Source organism: Scophthalmus maximus, chromosome 18 (genome assembly GCF_022379125.1).
Source record: "Scophthalmus maximus strain ysfricsl-2021 chromosome 18, ASM2237912v1, whole genome shotgun sequence".
NCBI lineage: Eukaryota > Metazoa > Chordata > Actinopteri > Pleuronectiformes > Scophthalmidae > Scophthalmus > Scophthalmus maximus.
This window is the reverse complement of record NC_061532.1, coordinates 15,676,052-15,698,651: the sequence shown is the minus strand read 5'-3', so window position 1 is coordinate 15,698,651 and position 22,600 is coordinate 15,676,052. Positions and strand designations below refer to the sequence as shown.

At 42.4% G+C, this 22,600-nt stretch overlaps 1 protein-coding gene across 21 annotated transcripts in view; it reads right to left on the bottom strand.

The window, feature by feature from the left end:
* Positions 1 to 207: 207 nt before the first annotated feature.
* ptprk (protein tyrosine phosphatase receptor type K) overlaps positions 208 to 22,600 on the bottom strand; it is a 100,124-nt gene continuing 77,731 nt past the window's right edge. For 2 of the 21 annotated variants that reach the window (XM_035617561.2, XM_035617566.2), the window contains 21 exons: positions 20,995 to 21,130; positions 17,617 to 17,646; positions 14,722 to 14,882; positions 14,328 to 14,363; positions 12,343 to 12,354; positions 11,833 to 12,020; positions 11,114 to 11,213; positions 10,500 to 10,645; positions 8,809 to 8,826; positions 8,231 to 8,267; positions 8,036 to 8,133; positions 7,644 to 7,760; positions 7,298 to 7,452; positions 7,038 to 7,173; positions 6,138 to 6,287; positions 5,560 to 5,733; positions 3,896 to 4,027; positions 3,682 to 3,807; positions 3,356 to 3,519; positions 3,102 to 3,237; positions 208 to 2,833 (listed from right to left, as the gene is read on the bottom strand). In XM_035617561.2, the coding sequence (XP_035473454.1) occupies positions 2,780 to 2,833; positions 3,102 to 3,237; positions 3,356 to 3,519; positions 3,682 to 3,807; positions 3,896 to 4,027; positions 5,560 to 5,733; positions 6,138 to 6,287; positions 7,038 to 7,173; positions 7,298 to 7,452; positions 7,644 to 7,760; positions 8,036 to 8,133; positions 8,231 to 8,267; positions 8,809 to 8,826; positions 10,500 to 10,645; positions 11,114 to 11,213; positions 11,833 to 12,020; positions 12,343 to 12,354; positions 14,328 to 14,363; positions 14,722 to 14,882; positions 17,617 to 17,646; positions 20,995 to 21,130 (2,306 nt within the window). In that variant the 3' untranslated portion in view covers positions 208 to 2,779. Of the gene's footprint in view, positions 2,834 to 3,101; positions 3,238 to 3,355; positions 3,520 to 3,681; positions 3,808 to 3,895; positions 4,028 to 4,632; positions 4,750 to 5,559; positions 5,734 to 6,137; positions 6,288 to 7,037; positions 7,174 to 7,297; positions 7,453 to 7,643; positions 7,761 to 8,035; positions 8,134 to 8,230; positions 8,268 to 8,808; positions 8,827 to 10,499; positions 10,646 to 11,113; positions 11,214 to 11,832; positions 12,021 to 12,342; positions 12,355 to 14,327; positions 14,364 to 14,721; positions 14,883 to 17,616; positions 17,647 to 20,994; positions 21,131 to 22,600 lie in introns of those variants that run through there. The other 19 variants (XM_047328550.1, XM_035617565.2, XM_035617570.2 and 16 more) reach the window with 19 other exon arrangements.

The following is a 22,600-nucleotide window of genomic DNA, read 5'->3' as shown; positions in this document are numbered from 1 at the left end:
ATTTGAAAAAGGTGGTGAATTGTCTAAGGAACAAATTGCAGAGATGACTCCGATGAATCTGATTCTCATCTTGTTGAATCATCCTTCATCAAAGGGGAAATTCATGTGTTTGGTTTGTTTTTCCTGTGAAGAAAAACGTCGAGTATCAGCAGACTCGTCCATCCCCTTTTCCCCCCAGCGTCGTCTTAACAACAGAAGAGTCTCGTGTTTTAATTAAAGAAGTGGTCTTTATTACAGCAAAGAAGCCAACCATTACAGACAAGAACAATTATGAACCATGACTATCAGTCGAACGCTCCCAGACGCGGCCCCTCGTCCAGGGCCACGACTTCAGATCCGAGGAGCAATCATCGGCACCTCGACAGGATTTTTCCTCCACGGTTTGTTTTCTTTTGAATTCCCTTTGCGTGTTGGATTTTCCGTGGCCGCGACTTTTTTCTCTTTGTGCATGCTCTGAACACAGACATCCGCCTTGTCCCGACCGTCCACACCGCTGAAGATGTACGACTTGTCTTGGCCTCTACACTTGCTGTCCCTTCTTTGGGTCAGACCAGACGTCTGCAGGGGGAAGGACAAAAGAAAAGACGACAGAAGATTGCTGATCCACCGACAGAATTGAGTTCTATTTCCACAACTAACGTTGTTGTTGTTGTTGTTGTAGTTGGAGCGGAATCCTCCGGGAGCACAATCTGGGACGTGTAATCTGCAACAGAACAAACGTTCTGACATTTCATCTCCACTGTTCGTCCAACAATAGAGTTTCTGGCCACAAGTCTATTTACAATAACTTCCTTTCAGAGCGTCATATTTTCTATTTACAATAAAGTTGTTTGTTTTTTTCATCTTCTTCGTCTTCTTTTCATCTTCTGATTCAAACAGAAGCACACGTGGTTGTTGAAACAATGATCGTCCGTGAGAAACGCGTTCGACAGGAAAAGCCCCGGCTGCCGTCCACCAGATGCTGTCGAAATGCTTCTCATCAACAAGGAAATTCAAATGATTAGGCACAATAACCGTTTCACAGTCCTGCGTGTTTTCGCTCACTCGGCCTGTTTTGCATCACTGCGTCGGAGCGTGTCCAGGGATCACGGTGAGCAGGATGTGAGGGTGAAGACGGAAAACAGCTTCATCCCGGCCTACGACGTCAAGAGGGAATCGGCGCTCATCATTATCCCAAAAGTACTCGTGAGCATGTAAACGCACCGACGCTCTACTGACCGCAGACGGAGCGATGGGGGCTTTTACACAAAGAAACCACGGCAACATCACACAGATTCATTAAGTGACAACAAGACAACACTACGGAGTTCCACCGAAATACTTAAAAAGAACTACTGCTATGCTTCAATATACAGCTTCGACCAGGGCTTCTTCAACTCTCGTCCGTGGACTCAAACGGAGTCGGCGGCGTCTCTTCCCCAATCCCGCCGACGCCCCCGACGGCCGCGGAGGAACCGGGAACTCGCCGGCCCAGTTGGCGTCCCCCGACCCTCGGTTTAAGAAACGCTGCCGGTTGAGTAAACGTGGAATGAAGAATGATTGTTCTTACAAGCAATGCGAGTAAACCAAAAAAAAAAACTATAAATACAAACAATGTGCTTTATCCATATAGACATATTTACACAAAGTCTTTGGCTTATGAATAAACATCAGCTGCAAAGTAAAAAGAAAAATGAAAAGAGAAACGTGTTGGCCGCCAGTGCACAAAACAAGTGACACCCGGGGGTCGGTTCACTTCCAATTCCCTTCAAAGCATTAATGGAAACTGTGATTAAACTCTCGTAATCCTCGTGACCAAAATCTATATTCATATTTTCCGTCCCATTTGTGAATTGGCTGAATTGGAAGTGCATTGGGCCCAGCCCTGAAACGACCACGACGGAGCTGATGGATCTCTGTGTGTGTGTTTTCGATTCGCACGATGTGGATACAGAGAAGACGTCGGCGTTTTTTCTATCCAGCAGATCAGTAAACTGATGATAATACAAAAGCAAATCGGACATTATAAGTCGACAGCCGAGAACTGAAACAATGATACATATCACACTTAAAAAAAAAGAAAAAAAAAAGTTTACATTTTAGTGAAAATCCTACACAACATTTTTCAAGTCAAGTTAAAAAAAAAAAATTCTAAAAAGCCTAATACTCCTCGTGTAAACTTTCCGTTTTTGATTCGTCGTCAGTCTCGTTTCTACTTGATCTGAGAAGCAAACTCATATTGACATGTAGGCTCTTCTGTCTCTGCGTGAAGTGGATACAGAGTGGCCGTTAAATACACAGACACATAATAAATCTCCTGACTGAAGGGAACGCAACGTGGTGATGACGGATGATGGTGGTGCTGCTGCTGCTGATGTGCGGAGCAGGAATCAAGACATCTGACATCTACAGTGCACGTGGAGAACTGCAGCCGAGACGGCATGAAGCGTCGCGTCCATGCGGGGGGGGGACATTTAAAATGGAGCCCAGAACATACTGGGGCCCGCTGGCACTCAAAAGAAAAGAAAAATTAGAATCTGTACAATAAGTATTTCAAGGAGTAAAAGGAGTAACGTCTCCTCCTCCGCTGCACAAGCAGCTCCTTCTGTTTCCCTCTGAGTACCGACACTGTACAAGGAGCCCACTTCTCCACTGATGTGCGGATGCAAAAAAACAAGGGGGGGGGGGAGTCAGGCCCAAGCGTAAAATGCAAACAATCAAACACGAGGGAAGTGAAAAGACGTTCGTCTGCTCCTCTTCCTCTCCTCCTCCTCCTCCTCGTCGTCGTCTCCTCCCTCGTCTAGGACGACTCCATGAACTCCAGCGCCAGGTCGTAGGAGAACCGATACTGCTCCTGTAAATAAACACAGACGGGACTTAATGATCTCATCATGTTTTATGATCCACTTCACGACCATATTCTTTTATGACACGATTTTTCTTTCGGCCGCCTTCGATCTCCATCACCTTGTGTAAACACCTGAGACTGAACGTGTCCAATTTGAACCTGACGTTCCATCTCTGACAAAGTCTGACACGTTGGGAGGTGTATGAATATATATTTAACGTCAATCTATAAACCGAAGCAAACACTTCTCTCTGATCCGTCTCCCCCGACTCACCGGAGTGTCCACCATGTTGGGTTTGCTGTTCCTCAGCGTCTTCACAGCGTGGAAGACGTCCACCACGCTCTGCCTCTTGGCCATCTCGCATACGATGCTGCTGGCACAGAACACGCCACTACGCCCGCCTCCGTTTCTGTGAACAAGCAGAGAATAATGTACAGAGATATGTGACGAAACGCGCAATTTCATACTTCACAAAAGTCCATAGAAGAAGAAGAAGAAGAGAATAAAGAGCATGCTTGTGTACTCACAGGCAGTGCACGATGGTCCGTCCCTCGCCCTCCTCCCCCTCGTGCTGCCACTGGTCCACCTGCAGGATCAGCTTCAGGAAGGAGCGTTTGGAGGCGGGGACTTCCCTGTGCCCCGCCCACCCCAGGTACTGGAACTGACGGACCATCAGGTAGCCCTCCTGAGGCTGCGGCACAGACAGAGGAGGGGATTAATGCATCGCATCCTACCTCGAGTATTCAGATCCAAAATAACAATTCTAGTACCTGTGACTCCAATATACATTTGAATTTTATTCTTTTAGTAATATTTACCGTAATAACTAACGACACAACGTAGATGTACGAACCCTGGTGAGGTTGCAGACTCTGAAGAGTCGGCTGATGACGTCACAGTCCATGGAGCAGGACATACACTCCACCTGGACCGGGCCGTAACGCAGCATCCCCTCCTCGGGCCAGTACTGAGGACAACCCTGAGAACAAACGGCCGCAGAGTTTAGATACATGAATATATGAAGACGTCATCACATTGTGACAAAGACACTCCGATAGGTGTGCTACCTGAGCCAGGTCGATTTCGTTCAGCATCACCAGACTGGTGCAGCCGTAGTCGTAGACCAGACGCCAGAAGTCTTTGACCGTGTTGGGCAAAGGATGCTGGGTAACGATGAACGCAGCAGGTTGCCTGTAGCTCTGCAGGAAAAACAGACGGGGGGGGAATTAATGACATCAGATTTTTCACTTGCGTATGAGGTGTCATTTCTTACAGAAACAAAAACTGACTTTTTTAATCCAGTCTATAAGAGGCAGTTAGTTTTGCTTTGAATTTACCTAAAACATTTTTATCCTTCTTTTTCTGTCGCTCATACACACACACACAACATCAACAACAACAACAACAACAACAACAGAGTTTGTGGAACATGACACAGCGGGCGATGTTTGGTCACATGATCATGCAGTGGGCGTGTCCACGGTGAGGGTGACGACTGAGGAGGAGCATGCATCACACACACAAACACACTCTACATCCACATCCAGCGGGGTCAGGTAGTTTCATGTTCAGTCCGTTCAGGGAGCTCGAGTCCAAAAAGATTTACAGTTTTCTTCTGCGCACAACGAACCGACTGAACTGAAGGTGAACTGAGCCCGACGTCCTCGTCCTGAATGGAAATGTGCAGCCGAATATGTGACATGGGTGTGGATGACTCTGGTGACGGGGGCGGAGTCGACATGGGGAGGAGGAGTCTAATGTGAAAGGTCAGGGGGAGTAGGGGGGATAAAGGATTTGGGGGTGTACGGTAAATGGTTTGCTAAACATGAACCTGGTGGCAGAACGACACTGAAGCCATGAAACAAATCCAGTATTGGAGATTTGACACATAATCCCATATTACCTGGAACTCCTCTGACAGCTTGGTTAAAGAGAGGCCAAAGGTAAGTTTGAGCTCGGCTAAACTTTGAAGGTGAATTTAAAAGAAAAATTACGTTTTACAACATTTGCAGGGGTTTTTTTTGTCCTCCAACAGCTTTGTTGGAGAGAAGCCAGGTTTCTTTATACACCACGCATAAATTACATTTTGTGTTTCAAACATTATTATGAAACTAACCAACCCTTACCATGTTTTCCTTCCTCTCCATATTCTTTTTTTATTATATAAAAACAAAATCAGCTAATAAACATTAACTCCTAACTATGACTGACAATATCCAAATACAGTTTTCTATCTCACCTACAAATGTCTCGCCTACTCAATGACTTTGTTTTTTCCCCGCCATGTTACCTAGGCAACACGTGGAGACAGAATCAGCTGTTGCCAACGAAAGCGATGTTTGGGTGGCGGCCAGAGAAGCTAACGGTCTTTTTCAGAACCTGGATTTGTCTCTAGCCTTCTGCTGCTAAAACCACAAACACAGCATCACACAAACAGGAGGGGGGAGTCTGTGTGTTTGTGTGTGTGTGTGTGTGTGTTTATGTTGTAGACATGTGCGCAAAATTCTTTGTGTTTTTCTTCATCTTCAGTTGTTTAACTTCTTGAAAGTCTGCATCATTTTCAACAAATGTGTGACACCAGATTCATGTTGCTTGTGTTCGAATTGTGTTCAAAGCAACACACCAGCTGACCTGAAAGACTATTTCCACATGCACTCGTCACAAAAGGAAACCGTCCCAAACCCTTCAACTCGATGTGCGTTGAAAATAACACGACCTCGTCTCCACTTACATCCATCAGAGCGGCGTTGATGTAGTTGCTGCTCTCTCCGTCTATCGTGATGAGGAAGGGGAGGCATCTGTCAGGAGGAAGGCCGTCCATGAAGCGGTTCTTATCCTGGTTTCTAGGCAACAACGCGATGCTGCAGTCTTCGGGCTGCGGCTGCGGAGTCACCGAGTTTAACGTCTGCACACAAAGAGAGAATATTCACTTGATATGGAGGAAAAGAGCGAATCACAGTGTTTCTCGAGTTGTTTTTGACCTTTGCTTGTAGAGGATGAAGTGAGAGTTTAAGGTTTGAGAGTCTGAGAAATGGCTTCAGAAGATTTCACCCAAGTGTGGCTCAACACACTGCCTATACGCTGCGCCACCATCCTTGCATTTAGCTGCTTTCCTGAAGCTGTTATTGTTTGCAGAACAAACTGAGCATATAGACGAACAGCAGACAAGTGGATTATGCTGCGGACAAAGTTTCTATTGACATTCTGATATTTGGTTTGTGCTGAGAAGATTCAGCTGCTAAAACCATTTGTCCCCGACACAAATTCAATTGTGTGACTTTAAAGGCTGTAGATAAGAGATGATTTTACCTGGAACTCGTCCTTTATATGTGATGAGTTGGTCTGCGAGTCGATGCGGATCAGCTCATAAAACGCTGCTTTGAACTCGCAGACGGGTATGGCCGTTTCCCCACATAGACACGCCTCGAGTATGGCATCATGGATGAATATGTACTGCTCCTGGAGACAGGTAATGCAAAACATGTTATCATATCCACACACAAACGTTTGCAAATAGCAATAAAACACACACAAGCACACACACAGTTTGTGATGTGGAATTCACAAGCAGCCGTGATACCGAATGACGGCGAGCGTGCAGTGAGTGAGTGAGTGAGTGAGTGAGTGAGTGAGTGAGTGAGAGGTGGCTGATGGGTAATGAAGATGATGAGATGAGGTGAGATGACGACTGTGGCGGTTTGGGTCTGACTGTGAGCTGCCAACTACTATTTCATAAATCTGATAGAGTAAATAAAACTTTAAATATATCATTATATTGTATTATTATCATGGAATCTATATTTTACCCAATTTCCCTCCTGGAACAATAACGTGTTTCTGATTCTGATTTATAATACTTGAGTAATAATGAATCTGTATGACCCTTTTACATTTCGTCTAAGCATTAAAGTCATGGTCTAATTCTTGATCCAACCACTGGATGGTGCCAAAGTGATATTTTCAAACCCTCAGAACAAGCGGATGACGAATGAAGATGAATTTTTTACCTTTCACCTTTGACATTAAATGATGAGTGAACTATGTTTGTGCCGTGGGGGTGACGTGTCTGTGAATGGGCGGCAGATGAAGTGGATGCAGCCCGATGCCGTCACCTCAGCCCGCGCCGCTCTGATGGCTGCCGACTCTCACGGTTTGCCGAGACTATTCTAAAAGATGAGGATGCAGATGGAGGATGGGTAATGCAGTCACCTCAGTCTGTACCATGTTGATCCTCCTGGAGCGGAGAGCCTTCACACAGTTGTAGATGTCGACCACGCCTTCCCTCTCCGCCATGTCCAACATGATGTCGATGACTATGAAACAGCCCGTACGCCCGGCTCCGGCACTGCAGACAGACAGAGGGCACGTTTTACATGATCTGTGTATACTGCCTGTGTGTATATTTCTAAACTAAAGGTGATATCAACTATACGGTTTGTGTTATTATACAGTTTACGGCATGTTTATACCTGCAGTGGACCACGATCGGCCCGGCAGAGGGCGGATTGGAGATCTTCACTCTGCGGATGAAGGAAAGTAGTCCTGTGGCGTGATATGGAACTCCGTGATCAGGCCAGCCTGTGAAGTGGAACTGCTTGACTTCGCGCACCTCGTTGAAACCACGCTGAATAGAGACAAAAGACATTTGGTCCACTCAGTGAACATTTATAATCACTAGTTAATCACAGACAAAAACTAACACATACAGCTAAGGATTTTTAAAATACTGTAAATAATGATAAATATAACATGTTCATCATGTTACAGTGCATTCCAGACATTATGTACAATGTCAACTAAAAGAATATCACTCACCCTCTCCAGTGTGAATGTGCGAACCACATATTCGGCAAGAGGCTCAACCTCCACAAAAGTCACCTTGAAGTCTCCATACACCTCTGCATCATCCGGCCAATACTTGTAGCACTTCACCTGTCGCAGAGAGAATTTAAGATTAGTATCTAATCAAAAGATAGTATAAGGATTATAATGAAACAAGTTCAAGGACCTGGATCCTGTTGAAGATAATAATATTTCATATTATCAGACTTCATCAGTAAAACAGAGTAGGACCATAGAGATGTGACCTGTCAGCCGATCATTCCTCATTCATTTTTATCATCCGACAGCTTAAATGTCTGTGTACAAAATGTTAAATGGTGAGAAACTAAAGAGCGCTGGCAAGAGCGTTGAAAACAACAACTTACCCTCCCGACCTCCACCAGATTGGTCACCATGACGATGCAGGCCGACTGTTCCTGCCAGACCATCCTCCAGAAGTCGTACACCGTCTCATGAACGGGACCTGCACACAAGCACATACATATATTTAGCACATTGTATGAGTCGTATATGTGGAGAAAATATTTTTTTTGTGTTCGACAGTGTTGTGGTTAGTTCACCTTGAGTAGCAATGTAGTGACTTGGTCTCTGGTAGCCCTGAAGACACAATAACACAACACAACAACTCAATACGCATCAAATATACGTGTTTCATGTTAAAATTGTCCCTTATGAAAAAAAAAAGGCTAGATAATAACTTTCAAAACTAACGTCGCTCTCAAATCCGACGAAAGAAACAGTATGAAGGACTAGTGTGGACCAGCAGCGACGCGTTTTCTAAACTAAAAAGTAGCAGTGTGCATGTAGCCTTATTCTCACGGTACGGCCCAGCCAATATCTACAGATGATTTTGTATCAGTATCCGTCACCTTCATAACAACTGTCGGGTTTGCAAAGGGCAATTACAACCACTGAACTGGCTTTCTTGAAGGCAACAAGACAAAAATGGAAACTACGCAAAAGCAAATTTACAGCAAGATGTGGTGAAACACTTCATGCAGCAGAGAGCCCCAGCAAATCAAAAATGTGCACACACCGTGACCCGATGCATGTGAAGATGAGAGCCTGAGTGGCTGTGTAGGAGAAAAGGTGCAAAAGGCTGAGGAGCATGAATGAAAGAATCCACAGTGATACTTACATCCCTGTACAGCCAAATCTATAGCCCCAAGCCACAGGCAGAACGAACGAGTGGAGGAAAGAAAGAAGGGAAGGAAGTAAGGAAGGAAGGAAGGAAGGAAGGAAGGAAGAAAGAAAGAAAGCACAACAATGTCAGTGAGTGTCAATCAGAAAAAGAAAAGTTGCATTGACATAATGGGAGTTTGAACAGGCCATGCAGAAAAAATAAATAAAACATGATCTAAAATCTAGAATTAGACTGAATACAGAGGACACTTCCTGTCATGTCAGTTAGCTAAACTAGAGCCCGATATCTTCTGGCCCATTGTATCGGCTGATATGAGCCAATATTAAAATGTTAACAATATGAAATGATGATTATTTTCTTATTTCAAGTACTTTATATTTGGTTGTATTTGTGTTTTTTCTTTTTATTTATAGTTATTTACCAAAAAAGTTCATGGTTAAACTTAAAATTCAAGCCTCGATTACATTTGTTTGTCACAAAGGTTTGATAACGACAGCTTAGGAGTCATTGACAGTTTAAAATATATATCGGCCGATGTATCGTATCGGAAGTCTCATACTCCCTAATATCGATATTGGCATCGGCTTCAAAAAGATCTACATCGGCCGTGCTCTACGCTTAACATTATATTGTTGCTATATTGTTGCTGATAGTCTTGGTTTCTTGCTCAAGCGTCACTACAATTTATTTTTCGCTATTGTCCAAATTATTTGACGATAATTTCCCATCAACAGATGGGTAGATGGGCGTGTCCAGTCTATTCCTTCAGATTCTATCTTAACGTGAGCAGTAGCATGCCTGTAATAGCTGTAATGGAAGATAATGATACCATAGAAGAGCATGCTATAAGCATAATAGCATTGACCAAAAAGAAAAAGCACAACGTGAAAGACTAACATGCAGATGATTGAGGTGAAGGTGACAGTAGAGTGGATGATGGACAGACGGGTATTTAGACAGGGCGGAGATGGGTAATGAATGGTATTTAGATAAAATGGATGGATGCACTGGAGAATAAATATAGTCACTTATTTGCTTTCCTGCTCAGAGATAGATGATCCCTACCGCTCTCAAACCTGGATGGTAAAATATGAGGCTATAGCTCGAAGGCACTTAGCTCGGTTTAACTTTAAAACTGGAAACAAACCGACCACTACCTCAAAAACATGTTTCATCTTTCTTTTCTGTTCTATATTCCTAATGTTGGAATGTCTCTGTAGTCCCACTTCAGTTTATGTAAAGATATCAAGATGTGACATGTTAATCAGTGAGCTTTAGCTTTGACATGAAGCAAATGTTATTAACAGCACAGTCAGTCGAGTCAATCAACCGAGTCTGACTAATGAACTAACTATAAACTATAACTAATAAAATCCCTTTTATCAATTTAATTCCTTTAAAACTGTAACTACTACTGCATAATCCAAATGATGTCAAAAGAAATCTACTGCTGTATTTAATGTAACTTATATATAGACTAAAACATCATTTAAATTGGCTGGATTAGCAAAAAAAAAGAAAAGGTATCTCATCTTAAATTCATATTGAATGAGTGAGTAAATGGACACATATGGCAGAAACACACGTGCTTGAATGTATGATGTGTTTTCATGGGTGGCTGGATGTGTAAAAATGGGGCGATGGATGACTAGTAGACGCAATAAAGGTATAGAGGCCTGACATACGAGCGAGGGAGTGTGGTTTCGTTGGTTTCGTTGGGAGCCAATAGTAGCATTCGATGCGTTTCCACTTACATCGATGTAGTTGGCGTTGATGTAGTCGGAGGAAGGGTCGTCTTCAATGGGCTGAAGAATAACCCTTGAGTGGTCATCTACAGAAATGGGGAAAGAGAAAGAGAGAAAGACACAAATATAGTGAGAGAGGTGAACAGATCAGCTGAGTTTCTGAGGGTTAAACTCTTAATAATCAACCCCCACGGATTTTTCCTTTTAATTTGACTTTTATTTTGACTTATTTCATATGAACTAAGACCATTTGAGTAAGGCCTGAATTTAACTCCGGATCCTCTGAGTACACAGGGGATCTTCGGAGCAGGAGCTAATGGCTGTTCCCTGGTAATGGCTGGAAATAAAAGGTGATTGTGCTTTTGCAGATACGGTCTCACAGGAGCCAAATTAGTAGACATCTCTAAAGAAAAGTATCTTCAAACCAATTTCCTTTTTTTTGGTCTTCTCTTGATTATCTACCTTGAATACTCTTTCTCTACTTCTCATACAACACTCTGTAAGTTCAGCTGTATTTTCACGCAGTGACACGTCAATAAAACTTGCTTGCTTACATGCTATTATGTTGCCGTAGCGGTTCTTGGTGCGGTTCTGATCCTTCTTGGCCACGTCCCAGGTGGCCGACTGGCCCTCGAAGAAGCTCTGTATCACCAACAACATGAGAAGAATATGGGAAGGAAAATTACACGTCATGGATCCTTAAACGGAACCCCTTCCAGATAAAAGGGATGATGGGAAAAGGAGGGCTTGTATTATGGTTCTGCTTGGTGGAAGATGAGTAGGCAGATAATGCCTATTAGATAATAAATGGTTGAAGCACTCAACTCACTGTTTACAAAGCAGAAAATTAACCTCATGTATTAAGAGGCAATTTAACCGTTACACTCATTTTATCATTTTGATGTAAACCCAGAGCTACAATAAAAGCCATGTGTGTATACAACACGTTTCCGATATCTTAAGCTGCTTTCAAACAAAGGAAATTTCCTTCCTAGACCCTAGTCAAACGGGGAGCGAGCCCATATGCCACCCCTCCCCTGAATGTACCGGAAATTGACCTGCTGTTGTGAACGCGTCCGATTCGGACAAATCTCCTGCCACCTTCTTCATCAGTGAACAGCAAACAGCGTGAAATGTCCAGGCCCAAATTTCCGGACATTTTCCGATGTTCACGTATGAAAACAGCTGAACGTCCATGTCATGTTTCTACTTGAACCCGCCGGTAAAATACTTGTGTTGTTGCTCCTAGCAGTACTGATCATAATAATCTTACTTCATATTCCTCCTTGAAGCCGTAGCTGTCGGAGGTTTTCATCAGGTTGATGTGCTGCAGGAGGTCGGCCACTCTGATCGCAGGGTGCAGCTGTCCCGTCTGGTACGGAGACTCGGTGCCTTCGCAGTGGTACCGGGGAACGTCCAGGAGCCGGCTGTTCTCCGCCGCAGACGCACTGTGGTTCTCATCTGTGAGAGCGGAGGCAACGAAGTTCACGTTGGCTGCTGTTTCGCCAAAACTTTAGCCTGTTTGCTTGTTTGATGATTCGTCGACCGATGGCTTATAGCCCAAATTTGTTCATATGAATCATATGGTAAGAGGATTTAAGGCTCTCTCAGGTGAGCTAGGCAAAGTGAAGCTCCGTACACCCCATGATTAGTGCTCTAGAATGAGCACTAATATTCAGGAAGATGTACATTCATGTACAGTATGCAAAAGACCACAAAAAAACCAAGAGCATTTTCCCACAAACCAAATGTGTCAGTTGTTTTTTTCTCAGTTAATACTCACCCGTGATTGGAACTACATGTCAAAGCAGCAGAAGAAGAAAGAGCAAAAAAGGTTTTCAGTCAGACGGCAGGGTGAGAGGTTCTGTTAGACCAGACCATCTCGTGGACAAACGTTTAGTTTGACCACTTTAATCCATCGACAAAGAGTGCAAAGGTTTATATACATATGTGTTAAAAAAAAAATGCCAGATAATGTCACAAAACAATGGAGCATGACCAAAATAAATGGAATAATGACCATCACATGTGTTGGGGCCTTCTGTGAAATTTGCCACTTCACTGAAAACAACATAAAAAAACAACACTTAAAAAAAAAAAGGCAGGACACGCCGACTTAGTCGAACCATTTAGTCGACTGCGATGAAATATCGCATCCAATTCCTTTGAGTAAATGTGAAGAACTGAAAAAATTTACGGGATAAACAAATATAAAACTGAGATAAATTGCTGTTTCAAATATTTACATCTCATTAACACACTGTCAGTCCATCTAAGACTGAAACAATCCATCCAAACCACAACAAATAACTTTCATACTGCGCAGAAAGCTACAGATTCAATTATGAACATCGCATTTGGATGTAATTGGACGAGTTTAAGAGTTAAATGTAATTAAGGGGTCGACATCTCTGCGATGTGGGAGGTAATGTGACTTGGCAGTGGAAAAGTAAAGACTGACAGGTTGTATAATGGAGTAGCTTGGGGTTGCGGCACAACCGACTGATTTCATCTTCACCACTGTTCATTAACTGACACTGTTTATTTAATCCAGCCGATGCGTTTCTCTGCTCCGAGGACACGCTCGCTCATTACGGATTGTTAAAGGTTTGTTAAGCCCTCATCAGGCCAATTAACGGCAAACTTGACCCGACAACGGCTCTTAATTCGCTACTTCCTGCTAGTTCTCCCCCCCCCGTGTGACGTGATTGGCCGGGACAGCTTGTAACTGCAGCCTTCGTTTCGAATTAGAAGTCACGCAACAGCTAATTAACACAGTTTGGTGGCGTCGTGGATTGCAGATGCCTTTAAGACACGTTGGAACTCCGCATCGTGCTGCAGAGGCGACGCCAGAGCAAAGATAAACACGTTGGAGCCGGAGAAAACATCGCAACTTGGCAAAAAACCCACAAGTTTCATGATTCAGACATTCAGACTGGGGCGACAAAACAAGCCTGGGGAATAACACAGACGGACGATACTCATGCAGACGTCTACATCCAGAAGCACAGAAAAAAACAGATTCTGCCAAAGACACAGAGCTGCAGGCACCGAGTCGTTCACAGTCACTCCATGTCACCGATTTTATCAGCAGTCATCTCAGCGCCAACGTGAAAACTCCTCGTCCTCCTTTCAAGCTTACATTTCTGTCGTTTATTGGGACGGGAGATGACATGTCTTGAAACAACTCATCACTGTGGAAAATAATGAGGTCTCGGAGGGAGAATGATGGCAAATGACTGTGAATATCAACAACGCTCAGTCGGAAACAAAAATCCGAAGTTGGAATTGGGAGCGATGGAACCGCAGGGCGACAGATGAAGCGCTTAGCTGCTGGAGTTTTTCTGTACCGAGCGTGTTCTACACAAAAACTTGTCTGTGGTTAAGAAGTAGGTTGAACACACTGTTTAGCTCACATATTCAAATCCATTACACAATTTCCTTTAAGCCAAATCTTGAGGTTTGTACAGAAATTTATCCCAATTTGTGGTAATATGACAATAAGCTTTGTTTATGTCCATGGCACAGAAACTGCAAACAGGCCAAACTATCCACCGGCACCAAGGTCAAAGCTCAGGAAACTGTGGGATGTAATGGAGGCTTTGACCTGCAGCCACAGTTTACACAAACTGGGATCTACGTGATGATGCGCACAGGGACACACAGGACGGGGCTACAGGCGCAGGGGCTTCATGACAATGACGGGTGATCACTACATGGCACGTTGGCTGATGAATGCGATGTATCCAACCATGCTAGAGGTCTCACCTAACACGGCAGTAGGAACCAGCGGGTCGTTGGGCACTGCAGAAGGAAACATTGTCAGGAAATGCTCTGGATTCTAACATTACTCAAACACGGACGAGGACCCAAAAGGTGACGGGACAATTTTGATGCTTCCATAGCAACACATTTTGTAATGCAGGACCTCAAATGTACGTCACATTCTCCAATCACGACTAATACAGGGGTGATCTTTTTCTGGCAATAACATTCCACAGTCTTCCCTCTGCGTTCTGGTAAAAGTTATGATTATTTAAAACTTGACACAAGTAATTTTAAACCATTTCTTTCCAACAGATGTTCAACACTTTTGTTCACATATCAGACTTGAACACGTGTAAAAATTCTAGAATCAAGAACAGTTTTCTCATGAACCTACATCTGTTATTGTAGTTGTGCGAGTCCATGAACGTCACGGCCATCGGGTCTTCTGCATGCAGAGTGCTCTGGTCAGCGTAGCTGCGGTCCATGGCGTTCACCATGTGTGTCATTTCCTGCCGCGTCGTTCCAATGGCGTCCTTGCGTTTTTTAGCCAGTTTCCTGTCGGGAGGGAGGGAGCAGAGACGAACACAGTCAGGCATCGCGCAAGCAGAAACACAAACATCAGCTAGCCTGCAGAACACAGCCCCACTTGGTGTCGATGTCCAAATCTTCACATGTTGTTTGATATATATATATCTTTCCTTTTTTGTAACAGAAGCTTAGCTGGGGGCTGCAGGCTTCTGATTCAAGATGCAGGAGAAAAGAAGAAGGGTGAGGAGAAGAGAAAAAGAGAGGAAGGAGAGAGGAGAGAACGAGCAAGGAAAGTAGAGGAGATGCTTGTTTATAAACGGCAGCGTTAAACAGGCTTGGCTACAGGGACAAAGGGATGAATAGCATCTAGGAAAATGACCTATGACCTACAGACAAGTAGCAAAGGGGAAAAAAAAAAAGTCATCAGCCTTAATGCTAAAGAGGAGCTGTCAGATGAAAGCCAACAAAAAATAAATGTTATTGTACAATCAATGAAACTCTTGATTTTTTTTTCATGAGCTATATTAAAAGGCAAATAAATATAAATAAAAAAAAATATTTAAATAAATGTAAAAAATGGGAAAAGAAAATATTTGGTTTTCATCCGACATCAAAGATAGGAATAAAAATCCAGTTAAAACATCAGCAGCGGGATAATAAACCATTTAACAACCAAAGTACCACAGTTAGAATCATAAGCATTAGGACATGAGGTCAGTTCATAAATAGTTAGTTCAGCAAACAAAAAAACAAAAAGGAATGATAGTAAAAAAAAGTTATTTGAATCTATTTTCTATAATCTATAAACATCGCGGTATCCTTAAACCTTCTCAGTGTGTGCAATCCATGAAATCCCAGGAAAAGTAACTGTAGAGGTCTTAATATCTTGAAGATGACAGAGCATGCAGGAACACAATGTACCCAGAGCCATAGATATACATCAGTAAAGACAACATCTCTCCTGGTGAACAGATAGTCACTGTGGCTTTCATGGTTTCGTGCTCAAGAAAAAGTAAGGGGTCTCTCTTGAATAGCAATTTGACTCCAAACATATTTTCCCCCACAAATTTAAAAAAGAATCTCCTCTATAGCTGGGACACAAAATGGCTGCAGCCGATGAAAGCAGAGGACTGATAAAGATTTCTGATCGTTGCCAAACTGATACAATGTACGGCTCTGACTTCTTCCCAAACAGAATGCATGCTGTTTTTTGTCTTTTCTTTACATTTTACCTCTGGACCACCAACTCCACCTCTAAGACCGCACACACACACACACACACACACACTTACACACTCAATAGAAACATACATCCAACCCCTGGCCAAGTGTGGCTGTTTGTGTTGGTGTTTGTGAGTCTGTTGTTGGTTGTCACACAGGAAACATGACAAGAGGCGAGAAGAGAGAACTTCAAATTATAAACCACCATATGCTTTGTACTGTACACACTATAGAGTAGGGAGACAAGAGATGGGTGTGACCAGAACTGGGCTGGATTTTTTGAATGGATTTTTTAAGGCCTGAGGAAAAACAGAGAAATTATAGATAGTAAATAAATTTGAATATAGAGGCCACCTAGTGAACCGAGAATCGCAGTGACTTTCTGCTGCACTGGCACATTTAGCTAGAAAGTCAAATGAAGGAAGAATAAACTCCCACCCTCACGTCCCTTACAATTTTTCAGGTACTTGTACTTAAATATTTCCATGTAATGCTACTTTACATTTCCGTTCCACTGCATTTCAGAGGGAAAATATTGTTCGCCATTTTTATTCAACAGCTCCAGATTTATAAAAAGTTGAATGGCGTTTTTTATAAAAATATGCATTACTAATGTCCGTCTACCATTCATTACTACAAGATTAAAGAACCGGTTAGATGTTCATTTTAATTAAGTTTATGTTCATGGTGAGTGCAGACAAAAGCTGCGGACAATTCATTTATTTTTTCGTTATTCTTGCTGCGGAACAGTTGGCTCAAAAGTCCCCACCTCCTTTAAAGGCAGCGCAAGTTTAGGGATCTACTTTGGTCACAGACGGAGTAGAGAAGGAAGAAACCCAGGATAAAAGAAAGCCATCATCAGAACTACCGACACAAAACCAGAGTAAGTCCCATGGTTCCGATCCACCGACAGGAGAGACACACTGAGCACGTGTAGCAGAGTAACCATGATACCTGTGACTTGATGGGCGGATGGATGATCACATGACTACATGCAGACAAAGAGCTACAAGTCACAAGTGCAGCATTCTTTTTTCAAATAACACGCACAGGCCCGTGTGGTCCCACTTTGGCCTGCGTGGTTCGGGTTTATTGGCCCACTTTGGCCTTCATGAGCCTGCTTCAGAGCGACTTTGGAGCATGTAGAGGACACCGGGCCTGAGGTCAATTCACTGTCAGTTCAGTCCCTTCGGTGGAAGATTTGTTCATTTCATAAGATTTTTAGATCAGGTGAAAAATCATTCTGGAAGTTTTGAATACATAATGTAATATATTTGACTATACATGAAAACATAAGGAAGTCCCTAGAAACGTGAACTGACTGACATGAAAGTGAATTGACCCCCCACCCTGGCGAGGCATCAATGAGGATGGCTTTGGCTGGTTGGTCAGAGCTGAAAAATGTGTTTTGTCTTGAAAAAAGTATACTGCATCTTTAAAAATAAAAAATAAAAAAAATAACAACAACTAACCACTAATAATTCGCCCAAATAGATAACAGCGGCTGGGTGAGCTGATTGTTGGTTGTTTGTTTACTTACAGGTAATAAGAGTATGAATAGTAGGTCCTCCTGGGGTTGTGAGCCAATCAGAAAAGCAAAGAATGAGACACAAGGGTCATGATTATGCAAATAAGGACAATACTGTCCTGTCCCAACCAGCAACAACAGAAACAGAAGAAAAAAAAAACCTTTAGATTGCTACTACTTGAGGGTCATGCAAGGGGTTCAAAAGTTATCATCACTATGGGCTCTATTTATTTAGAAAACGTGAAAACTCAAGCTGGATAAATACTACAAAAAAAGCTAGGAGACTTGCAAATATAACAACAGGATTAACTTATCAACATGCTATTCTTTCCTTTCCCGCTGGGAGTTTTATGTATTTAAAATATTCATGCAATATTATAAAGCTGCATTTTCTGGACAACCCTGAATTAGACACATATCCCTAAAGAGCCAATCACTCTTACTGACACCTAACATTTCGTCAAAGCTGAAGCAAAGCTATCCGATCTGCAGCACCACGCAGCCCGCTTCCTGCGAAGCGAGCATGATGTCACAGCGATGTCATCATGTCCCACTATTTTAAAGATGCAGTATTGTTCAAAGTTGTAAAAGGATTCAATGGCGATGAAGATTGATCTCCCCAGAAAACCTTTATGGAAGAATACACTGCTAAATAATGCAACTTCATGCTCATGAGGGTGACATAAAAAAAATCACAAATGTTTTCATGATATGCATAACATTTCATCAGTTGTCAGTTTATCATCCCAAAAAACCCCCAGTGTAGCTTAAACCAAGTTTTCACTCCCTTTGAGTTGCTCACAGGCAATTTTCTGTGACATTGGGATGCTTTTTCATCTGGAAACATCTGTCATGAGTTGATCAATGTTTGTCAAATGTCCTCATAAATAAAAAGAAAAAATAAAGCTAACAAAAATCAACAAAAAAAGAAACACACTTGAACAAATTGCTTGAAAGTAAAGTAAAATTCCGTATTAGTTGTTCATGCTGGTAATATATAGTTTCTGTCAGAAACAAACCCAAGTATAACATTTCAAACACAATGTTTTACTTCACAGGGAACACTGTCATCCTGCAGCGGTCCCTTGAACATTCAGCGATCGGGTGCGAACGTTTATTAGAACCTGCCTCAAACTACGATAAATGAACGCAGCTTGAGCTGGTTAAACTTTGGATGCAAAACAACAACACACGCCGAGATCAGCTCCTCCAGGCTTCGAGTCGTACTTGCAACAGTTACCTCAAAAAAAAAAGAAGCATCATCTTTCAATTTGGACCAATTTTCTATAATCTAAAGGGCTAAAATCCTCATGGGACAGATAATGTTGAGTAAAACAGGATTCAGTAGTCGGGCCACTGGGGGCAAACTATGGATCAAACACTGTCAGGTTCTGGACGGTAATGAGTGAAGTACTTCAAATACTCATGAAATAGTAACAGCTTCCGCAAGCAAAATATAGCCTTCACTTTAAACTGAGAGCCTCTGGTTATTATTAACAATTACACTTTGACACTAACGCTGCAGAAGCCGGATCACATGAATTCAGTACGAGCATTAGAATGAAAATATGTATGCGAGGAGCTGCAGGAGCGGAGATCATCAGTGACGAGAGTGACTGTAATTTAGTGTCTCAAGCGGTGATTGGATGGTGTCGCGGTCGTGACTGAGGGCCATATTCTCCTTGTTGTGTCCAGGTCGCAATGAGGCCAATGAGCACAGCAATCTATTTTAGGTTTACTTTAATATGAATGTGCTTTTTATAGTAGGAAGAATTAAATGTGATATAAATGACTTGACATGAAGGCGGCTGTTGAATTTAAGTGCTAATTACTCTCATTTGAATGAGGCACTTAAGGAATCTGTTTCCCTCAACAACAGATTTTAATTGAACGGTCACGAGTAGAGCACCACAAGTTGGTGAGAGTTAATTACTGCACACGAGCGCACACACTTGTGTGTGTGTAGGTTGTAAATGTGTTCACGCACACATACGCCCCGAAGAGGACAAGGACATTGGAGCTAATGTGACCACATAATCACTGAGATTGAGAGTGATCAATAAAGAGTGGACATTATGGAAAACAAAAAGGGTCTAGACTTTGGGCAGGGGGTAAACCTAACAGCTTCATAGACTGATGAGCTGAGAAAAAAGGATCTGCATTGTCTAACTTTTTCGGATATTAAGGTGTCTGATTATGTCTGTATACTTCTAGCAAGGAGCTGTAGTACTGCGTGTCATATGTCAATACTGTAGTGGTTCGTGAATAATGCTGCTCTCAATTGAAACATGTTTCATTGGAGGTGCGTGTGGAGCACTGGAAATAAAATGACTTTCGGTGACACTTGTAAAAAATAATTCCTGAGAATCAGGTTTGTAAAGGTGAGTTATTGTCTCGGTATGATCTGAAAACAGCTTGATTGTATTGCAAAGAAAAAAAGACCTGTGTGATTCAGCTGCTGAATCCTGTTCATGCCGCGTGTCTGCGTATCCACCACATGGTGGAGCTCTGCACCAAATGAACGCAACCGAGGCCGAGATGTTACGGCGACGGCAGAACCAACTCTGACACCTCGGAATGAGAAAAGTGAAAAGGTGAGAGAAATACGGAGACAAATTTGAAATATTCTTTCAGCCTTAATGTTTACTTTCTCCTTTTCTCTCAACAAGGCTTAATTATACCTGCACCACTTCCAGTGTAAAGCCTTGTACAGCACATTACACTGAAGCACAAAACATGTTGTGAACCAATAACAATACATTGCAAAAGGGACAATGTGTGTGCACCAGAGGCTTGAAATAATAAATCCTAGGTTTCTATTAGATATGTTTTTATAAATATTTTGATGTATTTATACATAAATCATTCTTGGAGAGTTATTTGATATCTTCTGCTTGAGAATCTCTTTCACCGTAATCTCAAATGAGCCGGCTGATCTGAGGGGTTGTTTTGTCTAGTTTGTTCCAACAGCTGTGTGTACGAGAATAAAAAAAACTAAAACAGAAACTCAGATCTTTCTCGCACTAAATCACACAACAGCAAAGCGAGTAGCCTCTAATTTTGGAAATGATATTTTTTTGCAAAGATCTCGTGGGAAACAAGCCTTCAGCCGCTTAGTGCTCTGAACACGCAGCACCCTTGCGGAAAAGTGATCAAACTGGTTCTGAGGGGAGATCAACGTTGATGGCGGATGGATGGAAGGATGGTGTCACCACATCGAATACTGGACCGGCACACACAACGAGAGAATGGATCGAGTTGCACATTTGTGTCTGCGTGCTCTTGCGACGGCATGCGTGACGGTGTGTACATGAAGTACTTCCTCATGTAATACTGGCATACTCCTCATTAAAGCCGCTTTAGTGTTAATGATTATTTAAGAGCACTCACCTCTTCTTGACCAATAGGATGGCAACCAACACCAGCAGAATAAAGACAAGAACACCAGCACTGATCCCAGCAATCTTTACCACCCGGTCCGTCTGTTTAGCAGGGTCAGGGATGACTTCTGGCTCCTCCGTAGCACCTACGACACGAGGACGGTAAAGAAAAAGCACATCACGGCTGTGGCTCTGACATTACAGAATTAAAATGCCAGAAGTTTATGATTATTTTGTAGGATTAGGAGTGGACAAAATAATCAAAATAGCTGAAAAGAGTGAATATCAAACATGAACAGTTAAAATGATCTTCAAAAGTTTCGTCCTCTGTGTTTTCCTATAGATGAGTGAGGTTATTTGAAGAGCTGCATGATATCAGAAGAAGACAAAAAGTAAAGAGTGACAATATTTCTAATCACTCGAACCTCCTGTCTCTGTTTAAACAAAACCAAACCACCGGCAAAATAAACCTTCCAGGGGCCCCAAAGCTTCAGCTAAAGTAAACCTTCACCGCGTTTCTGAAATTTCTGCGTCTGTTAGCCATTCACACAAATAATCTTGGCAGTATCATTGGTATTTACGCAGCGCTGTGTCGCCTCTGACTGGCAGCTGGCAGAGAATGCCACCTGAACAAGAGCCCGGGGAATTATGTTTGGTCTCTCTGAAGATTTCTTTGCAAAATGCCCTTGCATCAGGAAAAGTGGTGAGCGAGATAAGGAACAAATCCTGATGAGCCATTTAATGAGGAAGGTTTTAATCGTGCCCGTGCAAGAGATCAGGCAAATATCAAGACTCTAAATATTCCTTGTAAAGCAAAGTCAAGACAAATGCCAACACCAAATGTCATGGCAACGGTCTGTCACGATGCAAGTATAGTGAGAGGTTTGGTTTCAGTAGCTTATTTGGCTCATAGATTTAAATATTGATATTAACCGAAGGCTAAACTCATAATTATTATAATTGATGTGTAATATATGGTGACGAGAATTCCCGGTTTGTTCTGGATTTGTCCCAACTTATAAAAAATAGGAGTCCCAAGTCCAGACAAATATCTGTAAAGCACTAAAATCGCTGCTCTTCACATGACTGAGTTCAACTCTGATACGTGGGTCAATCAATGATACGACCGATGATCAATAGTTATTGAAAGAAAATATTTCTACCCTGGCAGCTACAGACATCTGGACATAAAAAGGTGTTGCGATAGCGACACAAAGAAACGAGACTACTGCCACGCTTGCAGCTCACGGAGGCAAAAGGGTCCTTTGAGCTAAATGCTCAAATGGCCCCACAGACATATGAGTTACATAATGCCTGTGTTTGCAGGTTTTTGATCATAAACCAAAGTGTTGAACACATTTAAATGTGTCACATTTAAAACACCCATGAGAAATTTGTTATTTTTATGATTTTATCATCTTTATATTTTATATTTATACTGTCCTGTATTCATGTATCATGTGAAAAGGGAATAGCAGAGTGTGAATGGGAGCTGACCATATTATGGAGCTGTGTCGACTGAATTAAAGGATTGATGCTTTTCATTAATTTTGTTGTATCACCTGGTAGTATTGAACCTATAACTCTGCACATCCACTATTCATATTCGCAAAAAT